At 34.4% G+C, this 27971-nt stretch overlaps 7 protein-coding genes and 1 non-coding gene across 8 annotated transcripts; 6 read left to right on the top strand and 2 right to left on the bottom strand.

Moving 5' to 3' along the window:
• Nucleotides 1–9216: 9216 nt before the first annotated feature.
• Nucleotides 9217–12338, top strand: F4817DRAFT_351012 (glycoside hydrolase family 3 protein). Its single transcript, XM_049305017.1, has 3 exons — nt 9217–10483; nt 10639–11714; nt 11776–12338. Exons 1-3 carry the CDS (start codon nt 9804–9806, stop codon nt 12180–12182), a joined length of 2163 nt encoding a protein of 720 aa, XP_049154861.1. The 5' UTR covers nt 9217–9803; the 3' UTR covers nt 12183–12338.
• A 504-nt stretch (nt 12339–12842) lies between these two features.
• Nucleotides 12843–12973, top strand: F4817DRAFT_t144. Its single transcript has one exon. It is a non-coding gene; the product is annotated as a tRNA-Trp (tRNA).
• A 2673-nt stretch (nt 12974–15646) lies between these two features.
• F4817DRAFT_270802 (carbonic anhydrase) lies at nt 15647–17005 on the top strand. Its single transcript, XM_049299422.1, has 2 exons — nt 15647–15759; nt 15850–17005. The coding sequence occupies exon 2, from the start codon at nt 15931–15933 to the stop codon at nt 16795–16797; it is 867 nt and encodes a 288-aa protein (XP_049154860.1). The 5' UTR covers nt 15647–15759; nt 15850–15930; the 3' UTR covers nt 16798–17005.
• A 42-nt stretch (nt 17006–17047) lies between these two features.
• F4817DRAFT_270782 (glycosyl transferase family 90-domain-containing protein) lies at nt 17048–19288 on the bottom strand. Its single transcript, XM_049299421.1, has 4 exons — nt 18928–19288; nt 18542–18818; nt 17690–18481; nt 17048–17634 (listed from the first exon to the last, which is right to left on the bottom strand). Exons 2-4 carry the CDS (start codon nt 18797–18799, stop codon nt 17299–17301), a joined length of 1386 nt encoding a protein of 461 aa, XP_049154859.1. The 5' UTR covers nt 18800–18818; nt 18928–19288; the 3' UTR covers nt 17048–17298.
• Nucleotides 19289–20280: 992 nt separating this feature from the next.
• Nucleotides 20281–21805, top strand: F4817DRAFT_351004 (glycoside hydrolase family 128 protein). Its single transcript, XM_049305016.1, has one exon. It carries the CDS (start codon nt 20626–20628, stop codon nt 21568–21570), a length of 945 nt encoding a protein of 314 aa, XP_049154858.1. The 5' UTR covers nt 20281–20625; the 3' UTR covers nt 21571–21805.
• An 809-nt stretch (nt 21806–22614) lies between these two features.
• Nucleotides 22615–24013, top strand: F4817DRAFT_320145 (thiolase; the record flags this gene model as incomplete). Its single annotated transcript, XM_049301151.1, has 3 exons — nt 22615–22679; nt 22719–22938; nt 23012–24013. 3 exons carry the CDS (start codon nt 22615–22617, stop codon nt 24011–24013), a joined length of 1287 nt encoding a protein of 428 aa, XP_049154857.1.
• A 204-nt stretch (nt 24014–24217) lies between these two features.
• On the bottom strand, nt 24218–25606 carry F4817DRAFT_270719 (uncharacterized protein). Its single transcript, XM_049299420.1, has 2 exons — nt 24915–25606; nt 24218–24834 (listed from the first exon to the last, which is right to left on the bottom strand). Exons 1-2 carry the CDS (start codon nt 25490–25492, stop codon nt 24423–24425), a joined length of 990 nt encoding a protein of 329 aa, XP_049154856.1. The 5' UTR covers nt 25493–25606; the 3' UTR covers nt 24218–24422.
• A 1143-nt stretch (nt 25607–26749) lies between these two features.
• F4817DRAFT_320143 (V-snare-domain-containing protein) lies at nt 26750–27790 on the top strand (the record flags this gene model as incomplete). Its single annotated transcript, XM_049301150.1, has 2 exons — nt 26750–26755; nt 27047–27790. The coding sequence occupies 2 exons, from the start codon at nt 26750–26752 to the stop codon at nt 27788–27790; spliced, it is 750 nt and encodes a 249-aa protein (XP_049154855.1).
• Nucleotides 27791–27971: the final 181 nt, after the last annotated feature.

Below are 27971 nucleotides of genomic sequence, written 5' to 3'. Positions count from 1 at the left end.
GCTTAATAAGTCTTAATTTTTCAAATTAACTACATTTATTTAAATTAACCGCATTTATCCCAATTTGGAAATTGATTTTTGAATTAATATCCCAATTTAAAATCTGAATTTTAAGCCAATCAAATATCAAAATTAGTTCTATTTTGTTTATCCGTATCAAATTTAATTTTATTCCGTTTATTTATATCAAGTTTAATTTTATTTTATTTATTTATATTAAGATTAATTCCATTCCGTTCATTTATATCTAAGTTTAATTCCAAAAATTATACTATTTTAATTTTTAAAATTGGGGATATTATAATTAATATTTATATTATTATTAAGATTATTAATATAGTTAATTATAACAGTGTAATTGGTAATTATATTAACAATAATATTATTAGTTTAATATTTAATTTTATTTTAACGTTTATTTTTAATATTTTCTTTACTAATTTCCATTTTTTGTTTTTATTTTTATTAATTTTCTTATATAATTTTAATTTTTTTAATATTAATTTATTTATTTTATTAAATTAATTAATTAATTTTATTATATTTTATATTAATAATTCTTTAACATACCATTAATTATACATTAAAGCATATTCCTTTTATTGTATAAAATATTTTAATATTAATATACCTTATTTATTTATCCGCCTTTTTAAAAATTTTTTAATTTTATAAAATAATTATTTATTGTTATTATCTTTAATTATAACGCATCCAATTTGGGATTTTTATTTATTATATAAATCTACTCTTTACGGAACTTTATAAAATTAAATTATTAATATAATTTTATAAATTTTCTAATAATTAAAGATATTTAATTTATATACTAAATCTTTAATATACTTTAATATTATTAATAAATTAATTTATTAAATAAATTATTTTTTTAGAGATTTTCCTAAAAAATTATATTTTTTATACAATTTAAAATATATTATATTTCTAACCTTCTAATTAACCAATTTATAAATTTTATTATATTTTATTTTTGTATTAATTACAACAAAATCTATTATAATTTTTACTTTTTTCTAATATAATTCTTTTAAAATATTAAAATTAATAAAATTATTTAATAACTTTATTATTAAGATTACGGTTTTTAATTTAAACTTATATATAATTTTATTTAAATTATATTATAACATTAATAATTTTATATTATTAAAATTATATTATAAAATTAAGATAATATTAATCCATAATTTTTGAAATATAGCGTAATAATATTTTATAACTATTTTAATATTTTAATTTTTTTTTTCGGTTTATTTATCCGTTTATAAATAATAATTAATTAATATTATTAATTTTATTTTTAATTTTGCAAATAAAATTTGTTAAAATTTTAACATAAATTTCAAATTTTTATTAAATATTACTTTTATAAATAATCCTTAATTATAAAATAAAAAAGATTATAATATTAATAATATTTATTAGTTTATTTTATAGGTTATATAGCTTAAAATAAATATTATTTTCTTATTAAATTTACAAATAATAACCATTATTATATTAAAGTAATTAAATTTTTCAATAAATTATATTATATTTTTTAATAATATTTTTAATAATTTAATAATAAAATCTTATATAATTATATAATATAATATTATTATTAAATTAATAAACATCAATTTTCTATAAGTTTTAAACTTGTCGTTTTTATTTTTTTAACATTTTAAATAATGTTTAATATATTTTTTTATTTTTTAAAATAGGTTTTATACATATATACCTTCCAAATTATAAGCCATTTTTTTAAATCCAAAATGATATTATTAATTGTATATTATTTTTAACAAGTTTTATATATAAATTAATGATATTATTAATCATTTTTGATTAATATTAAATACGTGATACATAAACTTATTTTTAAACTTATATTTATACCATTTTATTATATCTTTTTTAATTATTTTTACTAATTTTAGTATTTTTTACAATTAGTATAATTACTTATTTTTCTTATATTTTTGGATTATTTAAAATTTAAATATTTTATTAATAACTAATTTTATTATTGTATAATTAAAATCTTTTATAATATTTTTAAATATTGTTTTAATTTCGTTTTTTTATTTTTCTTTATTTATTAAACTGTTGGTTATAAGCAGCCTTAATAATGCGTTAAATACTAAGTTTAATTATCCTGGTATATAATAGATTTTTAAGTAAAATTATAATAAATAAATTAAAATAATTATTAATTTATTATTTATTTTATTAATATTTAATATTTATAATATTATTTATTTAATAATGCCTTTTATTACTTCGTAATTTATTAATATTATAATTAATTTTTTATAAAATTGTAATTATATTTGATATTAATGGTATGTTTATATAAAATATATTATTTCTAATTCTATTATTTAATATTAACTCTTTATTTTAATAAAAATTTTAAATAAAAATATTACCGGTTTAATATTTTAAATAAAAATATTTTTTTTATTTTATTTTCGTGTAAGGTAAAATATAAAAATGCCGAAACCTTATTATTTAAATGCGTTAATTTTAAGGAATATAGTTTGGTTTATATTTTAATAATATAAAAAGATAAAGTTTATAAATTCTTTTTATAAGATTTTAAATATTTAAATCTTAATTAATATTAGAATAAATAAGGTTTTTACCGTATATTTTTTCTTTACGTTTAATATTATCGGTATTTTTTTATTTTTACGTTTTTATTTTAATAATATAATTTTTTTTTATTAAAATAGTTAAATTTTTTATAAATATTATAAAATATATTTTTATAAGAATCTGGTTATTTTTATATAAGTTTTTAAATTGGTTAAATTAGTTAATATTTTGATTTTTCTAATTATTTTTATTTAATTTTCTAAGATTATAATTCCCGATTTATTAATAGTAAATCTTAACAATTTTATTAATAAATAACTTAAAAATAATTTTTTAAAGTTTAAAATTAATCTAATTTCTTTAAATAATTTAAAAACTTTTTTAAAATATTATTTATATTATTTAATAATATAACTATATATAATTATATTATTTATATATACGTTAACGAAATTTTTATATAGGTAAAATCTTTAATTTATAAATTATTAAACGTATAAGCTTAAATTTTTAAAACTTATAAATATTACGTTTAAAATTTTAAATTTTTTAAATAATATTATTATTATTTAATTTTTATATTATTTAATAATTAGAAATTAATAAAAAAAAACTAATTTATTTATAATTATAAAATATTATTATTTTTTTATTTTATTTATAATTTTTTTTTATTAAAATATTAAATATATATTTAATAAAATATATTTATTTAAAAGTTATAAATTAATAATAATATAGCTTTTTTATTTTCCGTTTATAATTTTCTATACTATAAAATATAAGCAATTAAATAATATTAATTTTTTTATTTATTTTAATTTTCTTTTATTATATATTTTATTAAAAGTAACATTTATAAATTTCTTATTTTTAATGTTTAATAAATATACCTATTCTACTTTATATTTATTTTATTAATTATTAATAAAATTAACGGTTATTTTTTTTTTTTTAAAAATATTAATAATTTTTTAATTATATTATAAGTTATAATTTTTTACTATTTTAATTAATTTTTTATTAAATATTAATAATATATTATAATAATATATTCCATTTTTGGATATTATTTTTAAAATATTATTAAATTTTTAAACTTTAAAATTAAAAGCTTTTTTTTAAAATTTTGGTTCTTTTTCCTTTATAATTTACCATAAATCTTTTATAATTATTATATTTAATAATAAAATATATAATATATAATTATTAATATTAAATTCTTTAGTTAAAAAATTATTGCTAATATTATTATTAAAAATAACAAATATTATTTAAATAACGTTTACCTTTTTTTAAATTATTATTATAAAATTATTTATTATAATTTTATTAATTATATCCATTTTTATTTTATAAAATATTATAATCTTTTTATTATTTTAATTAATAAAAATAACTATATAAATAATATTTAATATATATATATTATATAATATTTTTAAAAATATAAATATAAATTTATAATCTTTTTTTTTAAAAAAATTAACATATTATATTAATATTATTATTATTATTTTTAATGGGATAACAGTTTTATAAATAATAATAATTTTATAATAAAAACTTATAAATATTTTTAAATAATTAATTATAAATTTCTTTTTTAAATAAACTTCCATTATTATTATCCTTTTAAATTAATTAATAATTATGTTTATATTCTTGCAAAATTTAATATTAAATAAAAGGTTTGGTTTTAAATTTTATTTATATATTTATACATTAATTTATACGCAAATTAATTTTTATTTTTTAAATCTTGGTTTTATAAATATTTTAATTATAAAATAAACTTTCTTTTTTATTTTTATTACTTTTATTATTCCACCAATATTTAATGTTATTTATAATTTATAAATTTTATAATTTTTAATAAAAAATTTAAGCCAATTTATATCCATTATTTCGTTTAAGGTTTTAAAATTTATATATATAATTAATTTTATATTATTATTTATAATATTAATTTTAAGGTATAAATATTTCTTTAATTTATTTTATAAATTTTTTTTTAGTTTAATATTAATAATTTTAAGGTTAAAAAAGGTATTATAATATTCTTTATTTATAAAATTATTTATTAGATTTTTATTTAAATTATCTTTTTTTATTTTTTCTTTTAATATAGTTTTTTTTTCTTTATTAATATTTATTAAATTGTTAGGACTTAATTTAAATAGTTTAAATAAAATATATTTATTTGCGTATATATATTTGAAATAATTGGAATAAATATTAAACAGTTTATTATATTTTTTATATATTTTTTTTATAATTTTTATATTATTATTATATTTAAATGGTAAAAAATAATTTAAATTTATTTTAAATTTATTATTATTATTATATTCTTTTAATAAAAAATAACCTTATTACTTTAATTTTTTTTTTTTTATTTTACGGTTTAATTTATCTTATTTGAAAAATATTTTATATTTTAAAAAATTTTTACCGTTTTTATTTTTTTACTTAATTTAATAACGTCAATATTATTATTTTCCAAATCCTTCAAATTTGTTATAATAGCCTTTTTATTAATTATAATTATATAAATTGCTTTTATAACCGTTATTATTATTATAACGTTTATTATTATAATAATTACTTTAACTTTTATTATAATAATATTTTTTGTTATAACAGTAATTATTACCTTAATAATTATTACGTTAATATTTGCCGTTATTGCAGTTATTATCTTCTTTAATTTTGCTTTTATTATTATTTTTACGGTTATTTCCGCGTTTAAACTGCTAAAATATATTACCGCCATTATTATTATTATTAATTTTAAATATATTATTTATTAATAATTTTTTTGCGTTATTATTAATCTTTAAATTTTTAATATAATTGTTTAATATTATTTTAAATTTAGTTTTTTTATCTTTATTAATTATATTATCTTTTTATTTATTAATTTATTTAACGATATATTTAACATATTTATTAATATTAATATAATTAAATAAATTAAATATTATATATCGGAAATTAAAATTAAAATTATAATATAATTGTTTTATTTATTAAATTTTATTATTTATTTAAAATATTTAACAAATTTACATAAGTTTTATAGTTTAATTTTGGATTAATACTCCGTTAAAGGCGTTTTATACGGTATATTTTAATATTTGCAATATCTTTTATATTTTGCCAAAGATTATTTTAAATTTATTAAAAAGTTTATTTAAAACATATTTATTATTTATAAATATTGCGTTTTGATTAATTTATAAAAATATTTTAATATATTAATTTTAAGCTTTTTTTCGGTATAATTTGTATATATAGTTAATAATGGCTTTTTTGTAAGTTTTATTTATTTTTATTTATTATATTACATTAATAAATAAGTTTATATTATAAAAGATAATATCTTTTCTAATAATAATTATATCTTTTATTTTATATAATTTATTTAAGTTAAAATAAAATACCTTTATATTTTTCATTTTAAAACTATTTAATTAAAATTTTCGTTTAATTATAATTTATTATTTACGTTAATTATTATATATTTTTATAAAAAATTTATTAATTATAATTAATATTAAATTAAAGTTTATTTAAAACGTAATAATTTATTTGGTAATTTATTATTATTTTTTTTATTAACATTTGATAATATTAATAAAATAAGTAATTAGTTTTAACTTTTATTATTATTATTGTTTAATTTTATATCTTTTATTATATTATATATAAATAAAGATAATAATATAGTTAATAAAGTATAATATAATAAAATTAATAAATTAACTTAATTTAATTGATTTGGTTATAATAATAATTAAAAAAGTTAATTTTTATTAAATATTATGGTTTTTTAATTAAATATTTCTTAGTAATACGTTTAATATAGTTATTATATTTTGGTTTTTGGTAAAATTAAAGGTTTTAATAGAATTTTATCTTATAAATTTTATAATAATTATTATTTTTAAGTTTATATTTGTTTAATTAACTTTAATAATATATTTATTAATGTTAATTGATTTGCAGGTTATAATATTTATAATATATAAGATTATTTATTAATATTGTTAAACAAGATAAGATTTCCGTTCGATACAATTATATTGTATATATGTATTGTAAGTAATGCCAAATTATTAGTTAATACCGTAACGGGATTGGTAATTAATAATGTAAAAGATATTATTATCATTAATAAAAGTTTAACAATTGGTTTAATATTCCTTTTATTGTTGTTTTAAAGGATTATTGCGGATATAAATTCGATTAATAATATTATTACTTAAAATAATGTTTGCGTTAAAACCGGTAATTACTATATTAATATATATAATTTTAAAAGTTTTTATAATTAAAAATTATCTTTTAATTAGTGTTTAAAACTGGATAAAATTATTTATAATTTTATTAATATTAATTTAATAATTTAAGATTATATTTATAAATTAATTAAATTTTATAAAGGTTAAAATATTTTTATAAAAGATAATAAAATTATTTTTAATAAAAATATAATTTTGGTTAATTATATTAAAATCTTTAATACCAACGATAAAATTTTTGGCAATAAAGATAAGATTTTTAGTATTAATTATAAAACTTTTATTAACGATAATAATATTGTCGATAATATTAGAACTTTTGGTAATAATAATGGTACTTTAATTAATATTGATATTATATTTAATATATAATTTCGTACAAAATTAAATACCTTATAAAACTTATATAAATTAATAATCCATTTAAAATTATAATTTTCTAAAGGTTTAATAAAGTTTTATATTTAACAACCTTATAAAGGTTATTAAAAACGTCGTTATTTAAAATATTAAAAATTTTTTACATATAAAAAAATTTATTATATATTATTTTATAATAGTTTTCGTATTATTAAAAGGGATAAATTTTTTTTTAAAAAAATTATTATTTTAAAAACATTATTTATATTCTTACTTATTTTTTAGTTAAAGCATCAAATAATCGGGATAAAATTTATATAAAAGGTATTAAAATCCCTGAAAAAATTACCTGGAATCCTTGGGAAAATATGGTATATTTTTTAATTTAATCGAAAAAGTAATTTTTTAATTAAGGTAAAAACACCGTATAGCAAAAGTAAAAATAATATAAAATAAACTGATTTTAACTTTAATCGAAAATTCGATCGGGAATAGCTAGCAATTATGTGAATGTAAGTTGTAAGATTTAAAGGTATCGGAGGATTCGAAGGTATTATTTGGTAAGTGATTGTGTTATATTTGTCGTTTTTCGGTCATAATAAGGTTATAGTATATCTTTAATAATATTAGGATATTGTATAAAAGTTTCGGCATTAATGATATGGTCTTCGAAAAGGTAAATTTATGGTAATTTTTCATATTTTAATTATTATAACGGGCAGATTTGAAAAATAATAAAAGAAAAAATAAGAAAATAATATGGTATTTTTTATTAAATATAAAGTATTACATTAATGGCCCAAAAGTTGCTTATTAAAGTAAAGTTATTAATTGTAAAGTTTTATTTAATATAAAACTTAATAAATTAAAAAGGAAAAGAAAAGATTTTTCTTGTAAGTTATTTTAATGATGTAATTAACGTATAAATAAAATAAATATGGTAGTTTATTTAATAGTTTATATAAATTATTGTAATAATGATATTTATCATTTACGCACGTGTTTTATAAGTATAAACATACGGGTTATACGTTTTGTGGCGTAAACGGGCGTAACTTGTTTTAATAAATTTTAATTTAAAAATTAAAATTATTTTAATAAACTTAAATTAAAATTTGTTAAATCGGGTTTATGTTTAATTATATTATAAACGTTATAAAACGTTTGGTTTATGTTATTATATTTATAAATTTAAAATTTAAAAAAGTAATATAAAATTAAAGTTTTAACAAATTTTAATTTAAAATATATTTAATATATTTAATTATAATTAAAATAATTTTTTTAAAAATTAAATTTTATATTTATAATAATTTAATATTTAATAATAATGTACGAAATAATTTTTATTTTTATAATTTAAAGTTAATATTTTACTTTTTTTATTTTTTTATTTTTTTTATATATTTATATAATATTACGTTATAATATTATAAGTTTTAACGTTTAAAAATATATAATTATATGTTAAAATAATATTTATATTTATATATATATTTATAATTACGTTAAAAATATATTTTTTTTTTAATTTAAAATTTTTAATTTAATTATTTAAATTTTTTAATTATTTTATATGTTTATATAATATTACGTTATAATGTTATAAATTTTAACATGGTATATTTTTAAAAACGTTATAATTAATGTTATAACTAATATTATAATCGGTATTATAATTAATTATTATTTTAAAATGTTTAAAATACGTGTATTTAAATGTTTAAAACGCGTATATTTATTAATAATAAAATTAATAAATATTTTAAATTAATTAAAATTTATTTTAAACGTATTAATAATATTATTTTTAATATTAAATAATTAATTATAGTAAAAATCGCTTAAATTACTTTAAACCAAAAATTCGAAATTGTTTTTAAGGTTATGCCGGGGTTATAATTGGTTAAAAAGTTATGTAGTTAAAGGAGGTACAACCGCACAAACGATCTCGAATTTGTGGTCTGAGTTCACTAAGATAAAACTGAGATAAGTAAGATCCCGGATCTCGAGATTCAGGCGGGTATGATTTAGGTACGTGCAAGGTTGGGTAGTGCGAACCCTGGTCATGACAGCACGTTAATTAATATATGGCTAATGCGGGCCGGAGCTAGAGGCCTTTTCCCCCCTTCAACCGCCTAAAAATCTCATCGCGCTCCGGAAAAATGCCATGCTGCCCACGTTAGGGGAAGATCTTCAACATGTCGAGAGCTACGAGCCGAGGAGCTGCCGTCGGCCAAGATGGGACAAGAGATCAATCTATAAGGAGGTGTGGAACGCGGCAAGGAAATTCCAGGCGCCTCCCTTCCATCCTCCTCCGTCGATTACCAGATTCAGTAGATCCGGTGCCTTCATGGCGCTATATAGGCCGGAGTTTGGGGGGTAACAAATTACGTAGTGGGCCTAGACGCCTCAGCAAGCGATGATATGCTGGCCGGACATGTCATATAAGACTCGTGGGGAACCCCCAAAGACTTTGAAACGCCTGAATTGACCTTGCTCCTCGGTACATCTTGGGTTCGGTTGCTAATCATGAGGTTTCCTATCTTTGCTGCGGCGTTCGCCACGGCCTCCGCGGCCCCGACTCTCGACTGGGCGGCGGCCTACGAGAAAGCAAATGCGTCGTTAGCGAAGCTGTCGCAGAATGACAAAATCAACATCGTTACCGGAGTAGGCTGGAATAAAGGGCCCTGTGTTGGTAACACGGCGCCCGCGAGTTCTATCAACTATCCTCAGCTATGCTTACAAGACGGACCCCTCGGCATCCGATTTGCCACTGGGAATAATGCCTTCGTTCCGGGAATCCAAGTCGCTGCGACTTGGGATCGCGCCTTAATGAGAGAGCGGGGACAGTTTATGGCCGAGGAGACGAAAGGGTGCGGCATACACGTGTTGCTGGGTCCCGTTGCCGGTCCTCTCGGCAAGAACCCGGCAGGTGGCCGAAACTGGGAGGGCTTCGGCGCCGACCCTTACTTGCAAGGTATCGCCATGGCGGAAACTATCGAGGGCATGCAGAGCGTTGGTGTTCAGGCCAATGCGAAGCACTACATCCTTAACGAGCAAGAGCTCAACCGCGAGACCATAAGCTCTAACATTGACGACCGAACTATACATGAGCTTTACCTCTGGCCCTTTGCAGATGCTGTACACGCAAACGTCGCGTCGGTCATGTGCTCTTACAATAAGATTAACGGCACTTGGGCATGCGAGAAGTAAGTTCTGGTTGCCCGCTCTGTTTCTTTCTTAGACGCTATCCCTAGTCTTCATGAGCACCTGTGAGCCTAAGCCTGCGAAATATACTCCACGGCTTCGAGCAGCCAAGATTACGCTTATTGTAATTAGAAATTGCTGACTGAAGATAACCTAGCCCTCACGCTCTAGACACGCTCTTGAAGAAAGAGCTGGGCTTCCAAGGATACGTGATGACGGACTGGAATGCGCAACATTCTACTGTCGAAGCTGCGACCTCCGGACTGGACATGACCATGCCTGGCACTGATTTCAACGGCGGGTCTCAGTACTGGGGCTCGAAGTTGACTCAAGCTGTAAGCAGTGGTCAGGTGCCGCAGTCGCGTCTCGATGACATGGTGCGCCGGGTTCTGGCGGCGTGGTACTTGCTAGGCCAGGACAGTGGCTATCCCGCGACCAACCTCAAAGCGAACGTGCTAGGAACTCACAAGACAAATATTCGCGCGACGGCGAGGGACGGAATCGTCCTGCTAAATAACGAAGGGGATATTCTCCCTCTGAAGAAACCCGGCAAGCTCGGGTTGGTCGGCTCTGCTGCTGTTGCCAACCCCCAAGGAATCAACTCTTGTACCGACCAAGGATGTAACACCGGTGCCCTCGGAATGGGTTGGGGCTCCGGAACTGCTTCTTATCCGTATTTCAGCGCTCCGGCAGATGCCATTAAGACGCGAGCCCAGGCCGACGGGACGCAGATAAGCTTGTCCTCGTCTGACAGCACCAGCTCCGTAAGCTCGGTCGTCGACGGGGCGGATGCCGCTATCGTATTCATCACCTCCGACAGCGGTGAAGGATACATTACGGTGGAAGACAATGCGGGAGACCGTAACAATCTTGACCCGTGGCATAATGGCAACGAGCTCGTTAAGGCGGTTGCTGCAGCGAGCGATAATGTGATTGTGGTCGTGCACTCCGTCGGCCCCGTCATACTCGAGACGATTCTGGCGCAACCGAACGTAAAGGCGATCGTGTGGGCTGGTCTCCCGTCTCAAGAGAATGGCAATGCGCTCGTAGACGTGCTCTACGGAGACGCCAACCCTTCGGGCAAGCTGCCGTACACTATTGCTAAGTCTGCCGCGGATTACGGAATTAAAACCAGTCAAGGCAATGACGACTTCAAGGAGGGTCTATATGTTGACTACCGCAAGTTTGATAAGGAAGGCATCGCGCCGAGGTACGAATTTGGCTATGGTTTATGTAAGTTGGCTCGCAATGCTTCTTTTCGTAGAAAAGGTCCATAACTAAATCTATTCCGCAGCGTACACTAACTTCACTTACTCGGATATTTTCGTTGATGGGCGGCCAACAGCGGGCCCTGCGACTGGGGATATCATCCCTGGAGGACATGCTGACCTTTGGGAGACGGTAGTAACTGTTACAGCTACAATTACCAACTCGGGCGCTGTTCAAGGCGCCGAGGTGGCACAATTATACATAGGCTACCCAGAGTCCGCCGCCGCGCCGCCAAAGCAGCTTCGCGGGTTCGAGAAATTGGCCCTAGAGCCAGGCGCCGAGGACATTGTCGCCTTCGAAATCAAGAGGCGAGACTTGAGCGTTTGGGATACAGCGAAACAAAACTGGGTTGTTCCCTCGGGCATTTTCAACTTCACCGTCGGTGCGAGCAGCCGCGATATTCGGCTGAGCGGCACCCTCGAGGTTCCATGATCGGAAAGATGTAAACAAAACTCCTCCATTTACCATGTATATATACCATTACATACAGACATCAGTTTAAACGTAACCTATTTAAGGATACAGTTACATATAGACAGCTAGAACTTTCCATCCATGGTGAATTTGAATACAACACTTATTTATATACCGTGTTTTAAACAAGACAGGTCAGAAATTTTTCCAAAACGCTATCTATTCTCTTGACATGTCAAAAGACAGCAGTAGAGGCTTTTGGTCGTTGTGGATTCAACTCGTAAGTCTAAGTAGATCGATCGTTGAATTAAGCCAAGTTTATCCGAGAGATTTATAATGGTTTATAACATGAAGAGTTGAATGATCAGTAGTTTGACTAGCCATCGAATTCCCCTGGGATGCAAGTGGGAGGTAAATTACGAACCAAATATTAAGTACCAATAAGCATAGTTCGTTTCAAAGGTTTATATCGCTCCATCATTTATCATTGCTCGCGCGTGAGTGTTTTTGGTTAGGAGTTGGGTGCATACCTATACCAACGTACAAACAGAACAATATCAACGGAACAGGACACCTCTTAGTATTCCACCAACGATAATATATAGCGATAGAACATACCAAATCTACTTTATATATATAAACAAATAACAGGATTCTAGTCACTCAGGGAGATAGCCGTCCTCTGTGGCGCAATTGGCTAGCGCGTCGTAAGTCCAATCCACTTGGTTTATGTGAATATTCACATACTAATCCTATCATCGCAGTGACTGTTAATCAGGAGGTTGGAAGTTCGAGCCTTCCCGGAGGAGATGATCTTATTTTTTTCCTTGCGCGAATATCTGCTATGTGAGCTTTCGTTCTCGTGGAAAGAAACGCTTCAACATTTTAGTCCAGGTCTATAAAGGTCATGTTATTTCTCGTCTCGCATTTATACATAAGATTTATCACATTTCACAAATCATATGTTTTATGTGCCACGGGTACCGATAATATTTACAATTTTACTACTCCCACCAGCCGTGTGTGCTAACCAAGAAAGTAAGTAGTATTACGTGCTAATAGTAGGGTATATCCCGCAGTGGGTCGTAAAAATTCACTCGTTTTGTTTAACTATTATAAACTAAAGGCAGCCTTACGGGCTGCATAATATGCCCGAGTTTACATAATTGCGCATGTGCCAAATACTGCCCATTAAGTTACTTTCCTATTTAGGCCATGGAAAAAATTCGACATAATAACCCCTCGTAAACTCGGGCATTACACTACAAGTTTTATTAAACAAATAATTAAATTTATTTATTTTAATAAATTTAAACCATAAATTTAAAATCGTTTATAAAGTTATACCTTTTTTAACCACATTTGTTTTTAACCAATTAAACTTTAAAATAACTTTTTAAAATAATTTTAAATTTATGGTTTAAAATAATTTTAAAACTTTATATATTAAAAACATACGTTTAACTTTTTAAAAAAATAACATTAATAATATTATTAAAAATAATAATATTAACGCGTTTTTATAATAAATAATAATTAATTATATAATCGTATTAATTTTATTATTAAATTTATTAATTAAATTTATGCGTTTTAAGTTTTTCGGGGTGTTAAAAATGGTTATAATAATGGTTATAACGCGTTAACCGTAACATCGGTTATAACGGTAACCGTAATAAACGTTAAAACCGTAATAAACGTTAAAACTTAATATATAAAACCGTATAAATATGTAAAAAAAGTTAAAAAGCTTAAAAAATAATATTATTAACTTTAAATCATTAATAAACAAAATTTTATACGTGGTTATAAAATATTAAATTATTATATTTAAATATTTTATATAAAGTTTAATATAATAAAAACGTTAAAAATTTTTAAACGTTAAAGTTTAATATATAAAAACGCAATATTATATAAGTATATAAAAAAAATAAAAAGTTAAAAAAAATATATTATAAATTTTAAATCATTAAAATTAAAATTATTTCGTACATTATTATAATATATTAAATTATTATAAACATAATATTTAATTTTTTTATCATTAATAAAAACGTTAAAAACCCTTGCAATATTATATAACTTTAAATTAAATATTTTCGAATATTTTACTTATGACTTATAAGTATAAACACACGGACCACGTGTTGCGTGGCGTTTATGGCAAAATAAACGGGTAAAACCCGTTTTAAAAATATCGGGTTTAAAGTCATTTAAAATAAAGATTTATATTTATTATTAAAAGTTTAAAGATTAATACGTAATATTTTCCAAACCTAGTAGTTTTTTTTTTTTTATTAAGGATTACGTTTTATAAACATTGAAATTTTACGGTAGCTAAAATGCCTGTTACAAGTAAATTACTTGCTTTTGACATTGCTTTTTAAGTAATATCACTGGCCTTTTACTAATATTACAGCCGACCATTGCCGCCAACTTTATAATAACCTCTTATACAAATGTAATATTTGCTTAAGATGTTAAGGTAACGAGCCTTAAGGGTGAAGCAAGTATCGTTTGATGGTTTTTAATCATATACATTAGCCACAGTATTATGGACGGATAAAAAAGACTTAATAAGTGAATGATTAATGATTATGTCCATCCTTAAGTTACTTAAAGAAAACGAAGGAGCCATATATGTAGCTTTATATCCCTGTGTACATAGGTGCCTCTGTACCTAGCTATATTACTGTGGCTTTATATTTTGATATCACGTCCACTAAGTCTTGGTATAATGAGCCTCTTGCATAAGAAATGTATCGGCCGTTTCCTCTGCTTCGTAGGATGGATACCTATGACCGCAAGTTTCTTCTAAAGGGGCATGTAACGAAGTCATATATATTCAATCGGGAATTTCAGGCGTATAAGACAACTACGATATCTAATTCACTCTATTATCAATACGAGAAATCGCTTTAATACCAACCAACTTGGTTTTGAGGACTCGAGATATTCCATAAAAGTACACTCGGGAAAGTTATTTAAATATTAAGTACTCTCACGTCAAACTCCATACCTAAAGCCAGCCTTTGACCAGTACAGCCTTATAAAAGATATTGTTTAGTCTAAACATAGATGCAAGATGCCCAGTGTAGTCTTCATTGTTCAAGGTACTATAATCGTATAAAATTATATAGCCAGCGCTGAAGACCGAGGACGCTTATTTAAATGATGTCCGTTACTCGAGGCGAGATACAAGACTAATACCGCAGTACATAGGCCACGAAAACGCCCAAGGAGACATTTTCTAGGTAAATTATACGCGATAGCAATATAATGCAGCGACACCGCAACTAAAGAGACGCTAGAGAAATTAGCGTTCCCTGGCTAAACTTAAGTAAGAAGACTATAAAATTAGAACTGGCTACTAGTACAATTCGGGGGAATGACGAAACTCCTAAGAGGCATCTCACGCGTCTTATACAATATCTATTCCTAACTCAGTTTGACCTTGAAACTAATTCACCGCCTACTTATATTTAATGATAGTCTTAAATAATAGCATCGAACGAGTTTAATAAGGCAACGAAAACGAAACATCGTGAAAAGCGTGCAAGTGAACAATAATGACTAGGCACCTCAAGTACAAGTAAGCAGCTTTAGACTATTTGCAGATAGAATGCATTATCTACCACAATATTAAATATAGCAAGTACACTAACGTAGTACAACTTACAAGAGGCCCGCCTTCCTCTGTAGATCCCCCACTATTGACGTCTTATAGCGCCTCGGGAATCTGGGCGGTCTCAACAAATCTTGCATGCTAAAGAAATCCTTGGACTTCTTCTCAACGCGCCGATTTCGTACGTACGTATTATGCTCAACGGGCCAGATGCCTCATAGAGCTCGTATAGCCCAACATCTTCTTTCATCGACAAGACGAACTCTTTACTCGGGAAGCTTCCAACGTATCCGCAATTTTCCAAGGTACTCGACCGTAAGCACCGACGGTTGGCACGCCATGTCGCAGGCTGAAATTTCCAAGTACCTGAAGCAGACGCACGACCGTGTGTTCGAGCACAACCGTGCCTGGGCGGAGGAGCAAAGAAAGAGGGATCCCGAGTTCTTCGATAAGCTATCCGCAGGGCAAACCCCGGAGTATCTATGGATAGGATGCAGCGATTCGCGAATTCCGGCTGAACAGATCACGGGCTTGGGACCGGGTGAGGCGTTCATCCACCGCAACATTGCCAACCTAGTCGTCAACACCGATCTGAACGTCATGAGCGTCATCAACTACGCGGTCCGCCACCTGCAGGTCAAGCATATTGTAGTGTGTGGACACTATGGCTGCGGCGGTGTTAAGGCCGCCATGACGCCGAAGGACCTAGGGCTGCTTAACCCGTGGCTGAGGAACATCAGGGACGTTTACCGCCTGCACGAGAAAGAGTTAGATGAGATTAATGATGAGAATGAGCGCTACAATCGCCTAGTAGAGCTCAGCGTCGTTGAGCAGTGCCGTAACGTCATCAAGACGGCAGCTGTCCAGAAGTCGTATGCTAAGAACCATTTCCCTATCGTCCACGGATGGGTATTCGGGTTTGAGGACGGTTTACTCAAGGATCTAAAGGTCGATCATGAGGAGATGCTGCACGGTATCCAGAAGATTTACAACCTCACGGAGTGATTGGTCCTCCACGGCAAAAGGACGGCATGCAGTATCATCATTTCATTAATTGCGGTAACAGCGCCAGTCTGACCCGCCTTGTCAGAGCATTATGCTCATGTAGCTATAAAAGAGTCCGTAGAGCCCCGCGGCCATCTAAGGAATGTTTAAACACCTATAAATAACATGGATGTCCCTTCATTGTACATCTGACTTCTTATTCCTAGCTCTGATCCGCTTCTCTGCCTGATACGTGGGTGTCTACATAGGTTCGTCAGAATATGTAAACCTAAACCATTCGTACCGTACATACAGGGCAGTCCACACCGGCCTATTAAATTAATGGCCTACGCCTCAGTGCCGGGTTACCTACATTACTGTTGTGTATTTCTGACTGATAGTCAAACCAATCAGCGGCGGTGGCTTGCCATGTCAGATGGCCGACGCTTGGGTCCTCGCGAGCCCTAGCGAATCGTGGGCGATAGATATCTGTAATAACTTTTGCAAAGTGAAAACGCGACCTTACTCGGCTCCGTCGGTGTCGCTGTTGTCAGACTCCCAGAATCCATGCTCGAAGCTCTTGTTCTGCCTAAAGGCAAACCGTTCCCAGCTCACGCCTCTTCTGACCTTGACGCCGTCGTCGTTAGTTTCGTACCGCCGCGGCTCGAAATCCATCACGGCGCGCCAGTTGCGAATCATCCGCCGCCAATAGCAAGCCTCGGCAGCCGGTGTGAGATAGCGATCCCGGAATACTTGCGCAGACTCTTTTGCGATTCGCCGCGCTCGATCGGGATCTGCCACGAGCCCATCCATCTGCGCTTTCAAGTCCGACCAATCACGCTTCACTTTGACGTAATTCTAGCCAGCGATGTTAGTCGGGTTCCGCAACAACCAGAAGACCAAGGAAGCATACCTGGTGAGGTCCGCTGTCTTTCAAAAGGGGCTGGTAGTGGAAGATGTAATTTAGTTTGTGAATAATCGGGACGCTTTCACAATTCTGTAGATATCGCAGTCGTCCACTCCACGAATTACCTTCGGTATGGGCAACGTATTTGAAACGACAAAAGTCTTTCATAGCCATGATATTCGAGCGGTTATGCCAATCGATGGCCTCGACATCGTTCCAATCGTAACCTTTCGAAGCCTCTACTAAAGCGGTTCGCAGCTTGCGATTCACGGCCAGACTCCCGCGCCAGCACAATTTATCCTCTTTATCATCCCAGCCGTTGGGATATTGGGCCTCCAGCTCCGTCGCATCCTCGCGGAACTGCACGTAAGACCCTATACCGTCGTCGGGATAGCTCCATCCGTCGAAGTCGGGCATGACCCATAACCACTGATTATCCTCTTCGCGCGCCCAAGTCCATCTGATACGCTCCTCATTCTTTTCCCCTCTGGCTGCTCTGTCTTCGATATCGAGGATGAATTCGACGTTCGGAAGTGACCGAGGGTCGGGGATAGCGGTTATAGCGCGATACATGTTCGCGAGAGCTGCGAGACCGCGGGAGCGATCTGGTTCGCCTTTCTTCTCCTTAATTACGTATAATTCGCCATTTGAAATCATAACGTGGAATTCGCCGTGCGAGAGACCGGTATAATCTTTCTTTGCGTCAACCTGGACGTCCGACTCCTTGACTCGTTTATTTTGCTCTAGAAGGAAATCTCGGGCGCGGTCGAGTTCTTGGTATAGATCAGGGAATGCATTCTGTGATATGATGAGCGCCGGTATACTTCCAATAACCAGAAATCCTAGATCGGTATTTACCTCGCATTGGCTGTCGGAAAGCCCATAATTAAGGCTATCCCTTTTTACATCAAACGTCCAAGATTCGTCATCGGGCGGCGAGGGTATCGGGTGGGTTGGCAGCTCGACGGGTTCTCGAAGCGACTCCTCGACGGGCTCCCCGAACGACTGCTCGATAGGAATCTCGAAGGGCCGCCTCACGCTGCCGAAGAACGATAAGGCAGTCACGATAAAGACGATGGCTAGAATCGGCCAGCGAAGGCGACGCAAGCGCGCCATGAAGGACTCGCCCTGCTGACTACACGGAAAAAAAGACTTGTTGGCATGCATTGTTAAAACGAACGTAAAATAGTAAACTATAAGAGCAGTGTAGTGGTGCACCGCCAAGGCGGGAAAGGAATGCGTACCGTCAAGAGGCGGAACAATTGTTAGAAAATCATCACTTCGGGGGCGACGAGAGGGAGTCGCTCATTTTAATAGGTTTTGTTTGTTCATCGTTTTGTGTCACCGTCTCACCGTGCTACCCAATTTCTGACCCGATATTAGTAAAACAGGTGAACGCAGGAAATCCTATGAAGATATGAAAGATAGCAGCGCTGATACGTCCGGGATGGGAATGGTATCATTGCGTGCCGCCGCGTCTGCAAACCATCAAAGAGTTTGCGGTTCCGACGGCAACCCAACCCCTGTCCAGCCCTGCCACCATATCTAAATAAAAGGGGTACCCTAGCCAAATGTGGTGATCGGATACCGGGAATAAGCTTGATCTGGCAGAAGGATGTCAAAAAAGGTGGCGCACCTACCAGGATAATTGTTAGTAAAAGGTGCGCCAGCTTTTTTGACGCCTTTCTGCCTGGGTTCTTCGCTACCACTATAATTATCTGTTCTTATCTTTCCTGTCTCCCCTTGGCCGATTGTCCAAGACCTAGTATATTATAGAGGTAAACACCTATTTAAATGTTTTACATATGCTATCTGACTGTATATTTGACCACTGCATAGGAATATGCATATCCTGACGAACTTAGGGTAGCACTTATCGGTAGTCTATTGCTTTGATCGTAGTAAATATAGCTGACGGAGTGTACACTTGGTTGATAAACTCTTTACTTTAGGCTACCAATTAAATATACACCTCCATATTGTTTTATGAGTTGCCTTCCCTCCCCTTCCCCCCTTTTCCCCTGTCGAAATGTTCCCATTATTTTAAATCCCATAAGCTTGATGATTCTACCAGAACTTGACCTTCTTTGGGTTTACGCGCGCCATCAAAAGCTTACATCCCAACGACAGCATGGACCAAATTCTCGCTCGCCGTACTATAGGCTGTGGATTCCTAAACTTCGTCCAAGTAAAGATCAATTCAAGTTGCTGGTTAGATACTGATATTCAATATTCACCATATAATGTACATTCCTAATCGAAATCATGGAGTGCCTAGACCAAGCACTGAATGTTAAAGTGGCAGCTCATTTATGCGGTTGTCGACGCACTGCTACGCTGCAGTGATTGTTGTCTGAAATTACTGTGAAGCTAGCCACCATTACTTTGGTATTCAGCACCTACCTCACTCGGTGTAGTCAGATTAAGCGAGCCTGTCATGATACTTTATTCTCTTATATTGAAGTGATTGGGTCTAGGCTGGTCTATTCGCGTAAGCATATGGTCGCCGCTATTGGGTGGCGCCGCCGAATTGTCGTGTATCATAGGAGCCAAGCCTAGCCACGCCCCGTTGGTTGCAGCCATCTTACATTTTTCTTCAGCTGAATGCTATCAGATATACGATATATTGAGCAGGCTTCGGACGCCCGGCCCTCATACACGAGATAGGTAGATAAATAAGCTAAGCAAAGGAAAAGCCACACCGTCAACGAAAGTATTTCTCGTCAGTCAGGCGTGCGATATTTCAACTACGGTCTAGTTCTCGGTTTGTGACTTTTGTTTAATCAGGCCTTGATATAGTATCATCGGTAAACTATTTGTTAACTACTAGATATATAAAGTTTGACAATTCCAGTAGCAACAGTGCAACCAAGTCTCAAGCCACGATCAAGTGTGCATCAGGACTAAAACCGTCCAGTCGTCTGTTCTTTTTCCAACCGGCTATGCATCGCTCCTATGCTCTGCTCATTGCCTTTACTTCCTTTGCTATCGCTCAGACTCGGTCATCTAAGCGTGGGTTGGTGTTTATCCCGAAGCCTGCCAACCCGGCAGATGATAAAGTATGGGTTCGGTCAGGATCTGATCTGACTTGGTACTACAATTATGAGTCGGAGCCGTCATCTGCCTTTGATGACATACCCCAAGACCAGTTCGAATTTGTCCCTATGCTTTGGGGCGCTATCGACGACACCTCCTTCCTCGATTCTGTCCAGAGCCAGATCGACTCCGGTCGTAGAATCACGCACGTCCTCAGTTTCAACGAACCTGATTCCCAGTACGATGGCGGTAGTAATGTCGAGCCCTCGAAGGCCGCGGATGTGTGGATAAAGAACATAGAGCCTCTCGCTGATAAGGGGGTGAAACTGGGATTGCCGGCCTGCACTGGGGGTTGGGGAGGAATACCGTGGCTCGAACAGTTTCTCGGGAATTGCTCCGAACTGATTAGCACCAAAAGTGATAATAAAAAGAACTGTACATACGATTTCGTGACCATACATTGGTATGGGAACTTTGAAGGGCTAGCGAGTCATATGGGCTCATACGCTGCTGCATTTCCAAATATAACTCAATGGATTACCGAGTACAATTTCGACAACCAAGACCTCGCCACGACCCAGGCATTCTACAACACATCCTCCGAGTATTTTGACCGTGTGGATTCCGTCGGTCGTTATAGCTTGTTTGGCTCTTTCCGGTCTAGTGATAGCAACGTCGGTCCTAATGCCGCCATGTTAAACAAGGACGGGCAGCTAACAGATATCGGCTCATGGTATTTGGGTATGAGTGGCACGCACGTCGACCCTCAGTCGGGGGCAGGGAGAACTCATATAACCGTAGCAAGTGCTGTGGCTCTTATGTTGGCTGGCGGTATTTCCTTTATATTGTAACACTAGAGCTCTCCTTTGCTAAACCTTGGGATTTTTTTTAGAGATTAAGACGAGTATGTAGGAGGGGTTTCTTGTTATCTACATATGTGTACTTTAAATGTTTTAATTACATAGCAGGAAATGCCTTTCGATTCGAGGATTAATCGGCCACTGTTTTGTAGTAAAGCTACAAGCCTATGAGCTAGATTTCTACTTTTTGTCAAGACTCATCGATGATATAAGACTTTGATTTTGATTCATAAGTGCTTCAAACCAGTGACCGGGGGGACAATATATCACATCCGGAATAAAATAGCCATGCTTGCTTGCCGAGCTGTCCACGGCTAAGAAAATTGAAAATGGTAGAGGCAAGATAACCTACCAAGATGCTATTCTCCGGGGAATGGAACTAAGTAATCCGTAATCTCTTTATGTTCCTAAGGCACTTTAAGTAAGACTTTGGGGCTAATCTGTCTTTTGAGCTCTTGTTAGGAATTTATTTCTCCTATTTTTAAACTGTTATCACGAATACATGAGATATGGCCTTAAGACCGATGAAAATGATAAAAAGTAGAACATGCTATGTACGTTTATGATTACCTCTAAAGGATAAAACGATCTACGTGTGGTCTTTACCCCGGACTTCAGAAATAGTACGTAAAGTATCTTGTACATGAGTAAAAGTAAACGTGCGGGTAAGATTAGCTTCTCCCCGCGGTACCATAATAACGGTCTTATGGTACCAGGTACGGAGTCGGGGACCCCACCGACATATCTGCCGATGGCCGAAGTGACCGAATCAGGCCTCGGCAAAATGCAACAAACACATCCCCTGTATTCCTTGTACCCCCCTGTAACTAACCTCGATTAAACCCTTTCGAGTCTCTCTACGGCGCAATCCATCCATTTATTAGTTCTTTATCAAACTCTAGACAATGCCACTCGCCATCGATTTAAGCTAGTGATACTGCTTTCCCCTTCACATCATCTTCCTCTGCTGTTTCAATTATCAGATACTATATACCAGTTAGTATATACCTCCGTCTGTCAAGACCATCTTTCAAGATGGCTACCGAGCGGGTCAATTCCATTTTGAAGCACCTATCCCCCAGCTCACCCTTAGCTACTATGTAAGTAGACGACGAGTGTTGAACTAACCTGACAAGTAGACGCAGAGTCATCGTAATTAACCTTGCTCGTCAATCTAGCACCTCGAAGAACCCCGACGATGTAGTCATCACGCTCGCGATCCGGACGCCGCTTTGTAAGGGCAAGAAGGGCGGCTTCAAGGATACGTCTGTCGAGTACCTCATGTATGCCATCTTAAAGGCCGCTAGGGAACGTCTAGGCTTCTCACCAGATCTCGTAGAGGATATCTGCATGGGTAACGTATGTACCAATATCTACCGCTTACGGCGCCGAGCCAAGAGACAACCGTTTTAACTCGTTTCTTCCCATGTAGGTATCAGACAGCAAAGCAGCCTACAAGGCCCGTGCCGCAGCCCTCGCCGCCGGATTTCCCAATACGACGAGCGCCTCGTCCGTCAATCGGTTTTGCTCTTCGGGTCTAAAGGCCACGGCTGATATCGCCCACCAGATCGCTGCAGGCTCGATCGAGGTCGGTATTGCTGCTGGTACCGAGTCCATGACTGCGGGAGGCGATAGTCTCGAACAACCTTTTGACGAAGAGGTGACTAAGCATAGCCAAGAAGCCCTCGATTGTATGATGGCCATGGGCTGGACGAGTGAGAATGTGGCGAAGGATTTTGGGCTGTCCCGCGAGGCCGTCGATGAGTATGCGGCCGAGAGCTTCAGACGGGCTGAGCTGGCTCAAAAGGCTGGCCTCTTCGACGACGAGATCGTGCCTATCACTACCAAAGTGAAGGGGCCCGACGGCGAGCTGAAGACGGTTACGTTAACGAAAGACGAAGGTATTCGACCGGGGACGACGGCTGCTGGGTTAGGGAAAATCCGCAATGCATTCCCTCAATGGGGACCCATCACCACCGGAGGCAATGCCAGCCAGGTCACCGACGGCGCCGCGGCAGTAGTGCTCATGAAGCGTTCCAAGGCCGCCGAGCTCGGTTTGCCGATCTTGGCCAAATACGTCGGGTCGACTGTTGCCGGTCTAGCTCCCAGGATCATGGGTATCGGTCCAACCGTAGCGATCCCAAAGTTACTTAAGCAGCACAACATTACTCTCGATGATGTCGACGTTGTGGAGATTAATGAGGCGTTTGGAACAATGGCCGTCTACTGCAGGGAATACCTCAAATTGGACTGGGCCAAGATGAATCCCCGAGGAGGCGCCATCGCGCTTGGTCACCCTCTCGGCACGACAGGCGCCCGGCAGATCGTCACTGGCCTAAGCGAGCTTAGGCGGACCAAAAAGAAGATTTTGTTGACGAGTATGTGTATCGGAACCGGAATGGGCATGGCTGGCCTATTCGTTAACGAGCAATGATACTCGTACCCGGCGGATACCTTCAATTTTTAGATGAATTCGCAGCAGGGTGAGAAGCGTTGGAATTAGATGTTATTCCTATCCACAATCGATCTATGTACATGTAATCAGATTCAAGTATATGCGCCATGTGATTTTGCCATGTCCGGTGCGGCTTATAACCAAACTTGTGCTAGAATCTTCTTACTACATAAATAGCATTATGTGATATAATAGCAAAGAATTTAAATCTCCGGATACAAGCACGCCCGTTACCCGCCAAGGTATTACTTTACCGTGGGTATCATTATTGTTAAGGGGTATCATGCCTTACTATCTCTACTACGTAGAACGTAGAACGTGATTACTAGTACCATTACATTCGATCCAGCAGCATTCGCAACCAACGTATCCTTATCTCCTAATCCGCTCATAGAAGTTTGGCAAAGGCCCAATTGATATCGGTATCGTGAGGCTTCTTTAACCCGCCCTTCAGCCAACAGGTGTGCTGGGTCCCCGTATCGCCCTCAATATAGCCCCAGCCGCAACCGGTGCACCCAGCAGTCCCGGCACAGTTTTTCATGCAGTCCAATATGCTCTCCGTAGGAACCTGGCGCAGATTTGTTGATTCGTCGTCGCTATAATCTATACCACAAATTCGTAAGAATCGCTTATCGGAACCGGGAACTTGGTAGGTAGTCCCGTTAGCAGCTGGGCAGTCAATCTTTCCCTCGGCATTACCGGTGGGGGTGGAACTCGACGTAGTACTGGTCTTTGAGGGGCTAGAGGTGGATGTCGTCGAGATGCCGGTATTTGCTGACGTGATTGAGCTTGAAGATAGGCTAGAAAATATTAACAATATAAGCATGAATACCTATACTTAGGCTGCCCCTGTACAGCGACGAATTAAGGAATCACGAACCTTGACGATGAAGCGGCACCAATACCAGCAACAGCAGCCTCATTAGAACTTTGCGACACCCCTCTACCGACCCCGACACCAACTCCAACCCCGATTGCAATAACTAACAGGAGCGATATTAATGCCACCAGCCACCAGAATTGGTTTCTCTTCAACCCTATTATTCTCTTCTCTCCTGGAGGCGTCTGTCCACGGAGCGGGGCGGGAAGCCTGTCCCCTCCAGCGGAGGGCCCTTCGTCGGAGGGTCGCGGGCTGCTAGGGGGTGTCGCATCGCCTAACCACGTGGATGGTAGGCGTTGACGCCTTTCAGGGTTGGCAGAAGGCGCAAAATAGGCCCGCGACGCATTCTTCAGCTCGTTAAAGTCGCGATTAGCAAAGAAATCGAAGCCGCGAAACTCCAATGGTGGTGATTTATCCGCCTCCCACTTCCCTGCTCCTGCGGTTATACTCGTCGTCACCACCGCTCGCGGTGCTTTTTCTGCTTCTGCTTCTGCGGTGACCTTGTGTCCTTCTGGGGTAGCTGAGGGTGGCTTCGGGCGGCCTGGAACGGTAGTGGCCAGTTGGTCGGACGGCGCCATTAGAGTCGTCTATCGTCGAAATTGACCATTACCGAGAAGTAAACATTATATTACCATAGGCTTTATAAAGAGGGACTAGAGGTTAGAGCAATTGAAACGATCGGACGGCGGCAAAGATGCTCGCCTATTATGGCAGTACGCAATAGCGAACGGAAATGGGGGAGGACGGGGGATAAGGTGGGATTCCGAAGGATTGTTATCACCGCCGTATTTAGACGTCACTTTGATATTAAGGGGGGCTAGCAAATAGTACGTAAAAATAATTAGCTATACCCCATTCATACAGCCATGAACGTCTTGACATTACATAGTAGTTGCGCATGTAAATGTAGTCGTTGACACCTATTAAGTTTATATTCATCAGTTTCTATTTCTAGCAGATTTTCATCCAAGTTCACCTTCTTTATACCTACAACATACACCGTATACACCTTCAAGCAAGATATCTATTACAGATTATGAAGATATATCTGGGACATGAAGGTAATACGTTGTTGTAAGTATTCCATGCTACCTATTCTAGAAGAGACGAGGCTAAGACATCTTTAGCTATAGCCGAGCTTTGGCGTCAGTTTGCTAACCCTAGATCAAAGAGATAGAGTTAACTCATATGCCTACCTTTCATTAGATCGTCTCATGCTTAATGAGGATATTGGCGAACCTTCTAAATGCATGCTCTGTTCAGAGTCTATAATAGATTACTCTTACAATAAAACGAGGGTTATTAATTCTTCTATTCTTATCAATGACAATGGATATATATTTTTGAATAGAGTAACTAGTGATAACAGGTATGTATTTACTTATGTGAAGTCCTTAGATATTGTTGATTATTCTACCAAGAAATATACAGCAATAAAGTAACAGAGTTATGAGAAACCTGAAGCTAAGTCATAGCAAGCGGATTGAAGTTGCGATACATTCAAGTAGGTAAGATAAAAGATGCTAGCCAGCCCATAACTATATAACCGAGGCTAATAAGATGCCGAGTAACTACCCTAATCGCAAAGTTAGCTGTCAGATTAACTACTAACTAGGCAAATACTTAATCAATTGTATCGACCTTTTCTTATCTTCTTGTAAAGTTTTTGAGCTATCTTTAGAAAAATCCCATTCCACAACGTTCTATTGTTGTTGATAATCAAGAAGAATGATAATAAAACTCCCGCGTACCTAGGTACCTCCGATAGAGAACCTTGGTGGAATCGTCTTGATTGGTCAAAAATTTAATATCGGTCTGTGCATATGCATCTAATAATGTGGGTACATTGCGCAGGTACTCTTCATGCAAGTTTAAGATAAGGTTGCAATTGGAGAAATGCTCGTCTCCAGCTACGTGTTATTTGATATCACTAACCTACTTCTATCGCTATCTACGTGTACCTAACTTAGGTACCTGATCACTATCTTCCTTACGCCGATTCCCATCTGATCTTTGAAAAAGGAAGAATAAGCGTCCGCACATAAAGCTACTGGTATCTATCAAGATGGTATTGCTCCTTTCGAACTGCTTGCCTGCGACTCTATAGCATACCTCTTACTAACGTCTCCCAGAACACGCAATTCAACTCTGCGCTCAAGCAGTCCACCTCTATAAAGCGAGACCTTGCCGGTTTATTGTCATCCGACGGCGCACCTCCCACGCCCGCGGCGCTTGGTTCTCTCTCCGCATCGCTGACGGCTTTTTCGCGAACTCTCGACGAGTACAATGCGCTGGCAAAGCAAGAACTAAATCCGGCAAAGCAGGAGAAGGCCTATGAGCGGATTAGGAATTTTCGAGCGGAGCTCTCGTCGTTTCGGACGCAGCTGGACGAACTGAAGACGCAACGAGAAGATACGCTGCACGCCCAGAACCGAACTGAGCTACTTGGTCGACGACCCTTCACCACCTCCACCCCCGAAAACCCGTACGCAAACACGCCGATACCACCACAGTCTTCATCTTCCCCTTCGGTCCCCGCGAACCGCTATGGCAGCGGTGGCCAATTAAGCATGGGTAGCAACGACTATACGCGGGAGACGCACGCTTTGCGGGAACAGAACTTCTTCGCGAGTACGAATACAGCGCTTGATGAGTATATCGCGCGGGGTCAGGCCGTACTCGGAGACTTGGGTACGCAGCGTGAGATGTTGAAGAACACGCAGAAGAGATTATACAGTGTCGCCAACACGCTCGGCGTTAGTGGGGACACGATACGCATGATCGAGAGAAGAGCGAAACAAGATAAGTGGATATTTGGAGCCGGTGTGATAACCTTCTTTGGGTTTTGTTGGCTGTGTCTACATTTCCTCCGATAGGATGGACAAGTAGACGTCGAGGAAGATTAAATTTTGAGAACGGAGGACATTGCGGAGGCTTGAATCGTGAGTTTACGCATCAGTTTTGACGTTTAGCATGGAGTTTTGGCGTTATTCTAAACTACCTTATAGGTAGGTTCCATGCCTTTGGTGGCTAGGCTAACCTGCCTTCTACTTGTAT

This window comes from Daldinia loculata (genome assembly GCF_022478755.1).
Source record: "Daldinia loculata strain CBS 113971 unplaced genomic scaffold F4817scaffold_73, whole genome shotgun sequence".
Classification (NCBI taxonomy): domain Eukaryota; kingdom Fungi; phylum Ascomycota; class Sordariomycetes; order Xylariales; family Hypoxylaceae; genus Daldinia; species Daldinia loculata.
Note: the sequence above shows the minus strand (reverse complement) of the source record. Positions and strands in the feature narration are given on the sequence as shown.

Bases quoted from the DNA above. Each gene is read 5' to 3' on its own strand.
- F4817DRAFT_351012 (XM_049305017.1), top strand. From the start codon at position 9,804: ATGAGGTTTCCTATCTTTGCTGCGGCGTTCGCCACGGCCTCCGCGGCC. The intron at 10,484-10,638 runs GTAAGTTCTGGT...AAGATAACCTAG, and splicing joins GGCACTTGGGCATGCGAGAA to CCCTCACGCTCTAGACACGC. The intron at 11,715-11,775 runs GTAAGTTGGCTC...TCTATTCCGCAG, and splicing joins CGAATTTGGCTATGGTTTAT to CGTACACTAACTTCACTTAC.
- F4817DRAFT_270782 (XM_049299421.1), bottom strand. From the start codon at position 18,799: ATGGCGCGCTTGCGTCGCCTTCGCTGGCCGATTCTAGCCATCGTCTTT. The intron at 18,482-18,541 runs GTAAATACCGAT...ATCATATCACAG, and splicing joins TTTCCGACAGCCAATGCGAG to AATGCATTCCCTGATCTATA. The intron at 17,635-17,689 runs GTATGCTTCCTT...ATCGCTGGCTAG, and splicing joins AAGACAGCGGACCTCACCAG to AATTACGTCAAAGTGAAGCG.
- F4817DRAFT_270802 (XM_049299422.1), top strand. From the start codon at position 15,931: ATGCTAAAGAAATCCTTGGACTTCTTCTCAACGCGCCGATTTCGTACG.
- F4817DRAFT_270719 (XM_049299420.1), bottom strand. From the start codon at position 25,492: ATGGCGCCGTCCGACCAACTGGCCACTACCGTTCCAGGCCGCCCGAAG. The intron at 24,835-24,914 runs GTTCGTGATTCC...AATATTTTCTAG, and splicing joins GGTGCCGCTTCATCGTCAAG to CCTATCTTCAAGCTCAATCA.
- F4817DRAFT_351004 (XM_049305016.1), top strand. From the start codon at position 20,626: ATGCATCGCTCCTATGCTCTGCTCATTGCCTTTACTTCCTTTGCTATC.